Raw genomic sequence first — 7064 nt, forward strand, 5'->3', positions numbered from 1 at the left:
ATAGATAGATGATAGATAGATAGATGATAGATAGATAGATAGATAGATAGATAGATAGATAGATAGATGATAGATAGATAGATAGATAGATAGATAGATAGATAGATAGATAGATAGATAGATGATAGATGATAGATAGATAGATAGATAGATAGATAGATAGATAGATAGAGATAGATAGATAGATAGATAGATAGATAGATAGATAGATAGAGATAGATAGATATAGATTTCTGCATTGCAGGAGTTTGGACTACATGACTCCCATGGTCTCATCCAAACTCTACAATTCAGTGGTCTACCTTCATGACCCCTCCAGACACACAGCCCTTGTTCCCCCTTACCCCGTGCCTGGGTCCGCCTTTTGTAAGACGAAGCGGTAGACCAGGACAGCCCCGACAGCCCCCGAAAGCAGGATGCCAACCACGACTCCAGCGACAATCCAGCCCAGCATCAAAGGAGGTTTGGTGAGCTCCTTTGCAGGAGGCGGCTCTGTGGTGGGAGTCGTAGGAGGTGGGGTGGTAGTCGTTGAGCCTAGGAAAGAGACCGAACACGGGTGTTAGTACCCAGAATCGGGCGCGGGCGTCCCACTGAGTGACCGAGGGAGCAAGCAAATGCTTGAGACGGGAAATAGTTTGGTCCTCACAGCTCTCCACAACGACCCTACGAGGTAGGGCCAGTAGAACCGTGAGCCGCCTAGTGGGGGTGCAGCAGACACAAAAGGGGGCAGGCACCTGAACCTCAAACAGCAGCGTAGATGATGGTGCCCTTTAGACAAGGGCTGTAGCTCAGTGGCAGAAGCATGGGGGTGCAGAGGTTGTGCGAATGAACTTAGTGTAATATGAATTTTGTTTTGTGCCTATGTGTTTGTTTGCAAATAAAATTTTGCAATAAAAAAAATTTAAAAAGTGAACTTAGTGCTCAGCTTATATTTTAATTGCTATTTTGACAATTTTTTAATATTGTTTTATAGATTCAGGGAAATCAGCCCTGAGTGCTCACTGGAAGGACAGATCCTGAAGCTGAGACTCCAAGACTTTGGCCACCTCATGAGAAGAGAAGACTCCCTGGAAAAGACCCTGGTGTTGGGAAAGATGGAGGGCACAAGGAGAATGGGACGACAGAGGACAAGATGGTTGGACAATGTTCTCGAAGCTACCAGCATGAGTTTGATTAAACTGCGGGAGGCAGTGGAAGACAGGAGTGCCTGGCGTGCTCTGGTCCAGGGGGTCACGAAGAGTCGGACATGACTAAACGACTAAACAACAACAACATAGATTCTAAACACTGCATTATGTGTTAATCACATGACTTTTCATAATTGTGAAGTTTAGCTTATTTTTTAGTGGCTGTTTTGTTAAGTCTTTTTATATAGATTGCAACTGTTTTGTTGATAATTTGTTAATTATGATATATGCTGTATTTGCAATGTGGTATTATGTTTTATTATATTATGGTTATTTATTGGTTGAGATTCGTTTGAATAAAAAACAGCAAGGAAATACAATTACTTAATCAATCAATCAATCCAGCTTCCATGCAGAAGGCCTCAGGTTTTAACCCCAGGATCTCCTGGTACGGCTGGGAGAGACTCTCTTCCTACAACCCTGGAGAGCTAACTGCTGTTTAGTGTCGGCTAGAGGGATGGACAAATCCTTTGGTTTTAATTTCTCATTCCCCACCCTCAGCAAGTCTTAAATTCTGTTCTCCACACGCCCTCACCAGTTTGCAACCAGAAGAAGAAAAGGCCTTCACGAAAATTCGTCAGGCATTTAGCACAAATTTCTCCCAAAACACCCTTGTGTATGTTATTTTTGCCTAATGTACAGATTTTTTCAGAACAATTTCACACAGAATAATGCCTTTCCGTACATTATTTTCACCAAGGTGTGTATTTTGTCGCACCTTTTATCCTAGTCTTGTTCCTCCATTCGCAAAATTCAGATAAGGGTGGATTGCAAAGGATGGCTGTGTTTCGGTGTGCCTGTATTCTTCTGGAAAGCGATAATTTGCTAGGTTCATCTTTTAATGCAGACTGATTTCAGTTTCTCCTCCATTCCTAGTAGACGATACTGAGCTCGATAGACCAATGGTCTGACTCGATGTACGGCAACTGCCTGCAAATCCCACCATTAAGACGGCCTCGTGAACTCCCACCAGCCCCAGCAAGCATGGCCAATAGCCCATCTGGAAGGCCCAGATTTCCCCATCACTCATATACACATTATCCTAGGAGTAAATCCCACTGAACTGAATGGGGCTAGCCTTGGAGTGGACATGCCTTGGGTCCCCCTGTTGGTTGAACCCTCAACTGCATTTCAGCCCATCAGCTGATAAAATGAGTGACTTGGAGTGGCCGGTGACTGGGAGCGGCCACCGAGACCACTTATCACCGGCCTTGAAAGACCTACATTGGCTCCCAGTACGTTTCAGAGCACAATTCAAAGTGTTGGTGCTGACCTTCAAAGCCCTAAACAGCCTCGGTCCAGTATACCTGAAGGAGCGTCTCCACCCCCATCGTTCTACCTGGACACTGAGGTCCAGCACTGAGGGCTTTCTGGCGGTTCCCTCATTGCGAGAAGCCAAGTTACAGGGAACCAGGCAGAGGGCCTTCTCGGTAGTGGCGCCCGCCCTGTGGAACGCCCTCCCACTAGATGTCAAAGAGAACAACAACTACCAGACTTTTAGAAGACATCTGAAGGCAGCTCTGTTTAGGGAAGCTTTTAATGTTTGATGTATTACTGTATTTTAATATTGTGTTGGAAGCCGCCCAGATTGGCTGGGGAGGCCCAGCCAGATGGGCGGGGTATAAATAATAAATTATTATTATTATTCTTCAATCTGTGCACTTCTGCCGGCAACTGAAACCAGGTGTGTGGAACATTTGGCTCACCAGATGTTGATCAACTACAACTCCCATCTCTCCTGCCTATTGGCCGTGCTTGTTGGCACTGATGGGAGTTGTAGTTTGGCAACACCCAATACAAGACAATACAGGGTACCTCTGTAGCCCATTAAATATCTTTGCTTTGATTGATCTAACCCAGGGTTTCCCAAACTTGGGCCTCCAGCTCTTTTTTGGACTACATTTCCCATCATCCCTGACCACCAGTCCTGCTAGCTAGGGATGATGGGAGTTGTAGTCCCAAAACAGCTGGAGGGCCAGGTTTGGCCATGCCTGGACTACACTAAGGTTCTAACTTTTTTTTACAGCCTCATGCTCCTGTAGCTTAATTAGATGAACTTTTGCCTAGAAGCAAAGGAACGAACGGTCATTTCTTTTGAGAAAAGGCCACCCCCAAAATCAATAAATCAGTTTTTGTATAAGTAACTGTATAATAGGCATAGCATATATACAGGAGAAATAGATTCCAACTTTTACAGCAATTTACTAGCTTGGGATGATGGGAATTGTAGTCCCAAAACAGCTTGGAGGCCCAAGTCTGGCAAACCCTGATCTAATCGATGCGCCAGTTTGGCATTGTGGCAATACTGAACTCTCCGGGTTCCTACCACTCAGCTACAGTCATCTGACGCCCCCGTTTGACAGTTGCGTACAAGGAAGAGGTGGGTGGTTATATAACGCTAATTGCGCTTTGAGTTGGGTTATGTAACAGGAGCAAGCAGCCCAGTATCTCCTCGTTCCATCTCCAGCTTCCCAAGTTATACAGGCAAACAATAAACGGGAGATCCGGAAGGAACGTCCAGATGACACAACTTCTTTTTGTGGAAGAGAAAAGTCAAAATTCCTTCTGTCCACAATTTTTAAAGACCCCAGAAGAGTATTCTGTTTGCAGAATGCTTTAAAAAAACAAACAACTAAGTGTAAATATATTAAAACGCAAACAGGATTTGAGTGGGGGTAAACTTTTTGTTTTCCTTTTGTGATAAAGTGAAGGTATAAACAGAAATTTTAGGGGGACCACGGAGGGAGGTGGAAGTCGTAGCTGGAAAGACTGGTTGCTCAATTTGAAATGTTGCAGAATTGTTTAGCTGTTGGGGTTAATAAAAAAGAGGATCTCTAGAGCTAAGCATTGGCAAACTCTCAACACCGGCCGGAATGGACATTTCCGTGCTGCAGCCCTGAGCCACGGAGACAGGAAACAGGGGGAGGCGATGAGATTGGGAGCGGGAGAGACCCAAACACTCACGTGCCAGATGTAGCTCGATGGACCCTTTGAGAGAGCCTTTGGGCCGCATCAGAAGCATCACGGTGTAGACCTTGCTGTCGTTGGGCCTGACCCTGGTGATGAGGAGGGACCCGTTGGGGAAGCCGAATTCCCTTCCAGTATGTTGCACCCCGTTCCGTTGCGGGTTGCCGTTCCCAGGGAAGTAACTGAAGAGCCGGGTCGAGCCGTCGGTCGCCACGCCTCGGTACCAGTCGATCTGGCGAATGGTGCCCGTCACGTTGACCACGGCAAATGTGACGTTCTGACCCTCGATGGGGGTCTCCGGGATGGACACGACCGAGACGCTGCCAATGGTAGCTTGGCTCAGGGGAGCCCACAAGCCCACGAGGCAGGCTGCGTGAGACGAGAGGGAGGGAGGGTCAGGGTAGGTGGTCGCAGGTACTCGCAGCATCCTCCATCATCACCTGCATCCTACTGGTCTGAAAGTTGACCCCCCCCTCGCTCACCTGGCTCAGCAGATGTCTACACCAGGCATGGCCAAATTTGGCCCTCCAGCTGTTTTGGAACAACAAATCCCATCATCCCTGACCACCAGTCCTGTTAGCTAGGGATGATGGGAGTTGTAGTCCCAAAACAGCTGGAGGGCCAAGTTTGGCCACGCCTAGTCTACACTAAGGTTCTAACCTTTTTTTTACAGCCTCATGCTTAGCTAGATGAACTTTTGCCTAGAAGCAAAGGAACGAACGGTCATTTCTTTTGAGGAAAGGCCACCCCCAAAATCAATAAATCAGTTTTTGTATAAGTAGCTGTATAATAGGCATAGCATGTACAGTGGACGCTCGGGTTGAGTACATGATCCTTGCAGGATGCATGTTCGCAACCCGTAGCGCCGTGTCTGTGCATGCGCGGGTTGCAGTTCATCGCTTCTGCACATGCACAAAGTGCAATTTAGTGCTTCTGCGCATGTGTGACTGCCGAAACCCAGAAGTAACCCGTTCCGGTACTTCCAGGTTTCAGCAGTCCTCAACCCAAAAAAACGCAACTTGAAGTGTCTGTAACCCGAGGTATGACTGTATTATAATACAGGAGAAATAGATTCCAACTTTTACAGCGATTTACTTTTCATTTCCCTTTTCCAGCGTGTCTAAGCAAAAGTTCATTTTGCTACAGGAAATGGCTTTTTTGGGGGGGGGGAGTCAAAAAGTTACAACCCTAGTCTACACACTACAGATTCAAACGAGCTTTGAACCAGTTCACTGCCAGCAATTCCCAGCCCAGCAGGAACTCGCGGATGTGCAGAACCCTGACGCTAGGGGAAAGGGGCGAAGCTCAGTGGCAGAGCAGCTGCTTTGAGTGCAGAAGGCCCAGGACAATTCTCAGCTTCTCCAAATGAAAGGGACCTTCAGGTGGAAACCCTTAGAGCGCTGCTGCCACCCAGTGTAGACAATACTAGTCTGGCATCTAAGACAGCTTCCTACATTCTGCAGTTGCCAACTTCTCAGCTAGCCCCTGCTGCTGTGTGGTCAGAAGTTTGGCCTACTGACCACAGTAAAATTAGGTCAGGATTTTGCCAATCTGGCACCATTTAGGCGTTTTGGGTGGCTCCTATCAGCCCCAGGTTTGCAAAGGCTGAATTAGGTAGAATCGTAGAATTGGAAGGGACCTCCAGAGTCATTTAGTCTAACCCCCTGCAATACAGGTAATACCAGGGATAATGGTTTTACAGGGTGTTGGGGGGTCCTCATATATTTTTTTCACTTACAGTGGTAAGGTAAAGGTAAAGGGACCCCTGACCATGAGGTCCAGTCGTGGCCGACTCTGGGGTTGCGGCGCTCATCTCGTTTTTATTGGCCGAGGGAGCCGGCGTACAGCTTCCAGGTCATGTGGCCAGCATGACTAAGCCACTTCTGGTGAACCAGAGCAGCGCACGGAAATGCTGTTTACCTTCCCGCTGGAGCAGTACCTATTTATCTACTTGCACTTTGACGTGCTTTCAAACTGCTAGTTTGGCAGGAGCAATAGGAGCTCACGCCGTCGCAGGGATTCGAACCGCCGACCTTCTGATCGGCAAGTCCTAGGCTCTGTGGTTTAACCCAAAGAGCCACCCATGTCCCTACTTTGGGACTTGCTGAATCTGGGGAGGCCCTCCCACTAATTTTGCTGTGTGCCCCCAAATTCTGCCCGGATGGCACCATCGCCCATGAATCCACATGCGCCAGCGATGAGGACTCATTGGCCAGCCGTACGTTGTTGGACTCCACCCTGTTCAGCACTGACCGATTCCCTACGACACTCCCAAACTCTATAAATCGGAATTGCCAACTTTTTAAACTGACCCTGCTCTTCTGCCTTTAATGGCAGCTTAACATGCAGAACTGAAAACAGGCAAAAGTGTCCCCTCCTTTTGTATCACCTCCAGGCCAGGGAACAGAAGCACCCTCAACATTCCACTTGTTAATAGAGCTGCCAGCTTCTTTATGTTAGAATCTAAAATTGCAGAGTTTGAAGGGACCCCAAGGGTCATCTAGTCCAGCCCTCTGCAATGCAGGAGTCTCAACTAAAGCATCCATGACCGATGGCCATTTAAAAATATCTCCAAGGAAAGGGAATCCACCATCTCCTGAGGGAGTCTGTTCCACTGTTGAATGCCTCTTCCTCCCAGAAACTTCTTCCTGCTGTTTAGTCAGAATCTCCTTGAAGCCATTGGTTCGAGTCTTACCCTCCAGAGCAGCTTGTTACAATAAATAGAATTAAGTTAAGAAACCTTTCAAAGTGTTACCATAGATGTCCCCTTGAACAATAGTTTGATCTGGAACACTTGGCAGGCAACCATCCCCCAATAATTTTAATATGTTTCAAAAAAAAATTCCTTAAAAGCAGAAGAGCAGGCTGGGCCAGGTGTTTTCTGGTCAGTTGGCAACCCTACATGCCCCC

The 7064-nt window shown here is 47.2% G+C and overlaps 1 protein-coding gene across 1 annotated transcript in view; it reads right to left on the reverse strand.

Moving 5' to 3' along the window:
- Positions 1–7064, reverse strand: part of CEACAM19 (CEA cell adhesion molecule 19) — a gene marked incomplete at its 5' end in the record, with an annotated part of 29334 nt that overhangs the window by 7344 nt on the left and 14926 nt on the right. The window contains 2 exons of the mRNA XM_081921741.1: positions 345–534; positions 4152–4523. Coding sequence (XP_081777867.1) covers positions 345–534; positions 4152–4523 — 562 coding nt within the window. The remainder of the gene's footprint in view (positions 1–344; positions 535–4151; positions 4524–7064) is intronic.

Source organism: Podarcis melisellensis (assembly GCF_964234715.1).
Source record: "Podarcis melisellensis genome assembly, chromosome: 8".
Taxonomy (NCBI): domain Eukaryota; kingdom Metazoa; phylum Chordata; class Lepidosauria; order Squamata; family Lacertidae; genus Podarcis; species Podarcis melisellensis.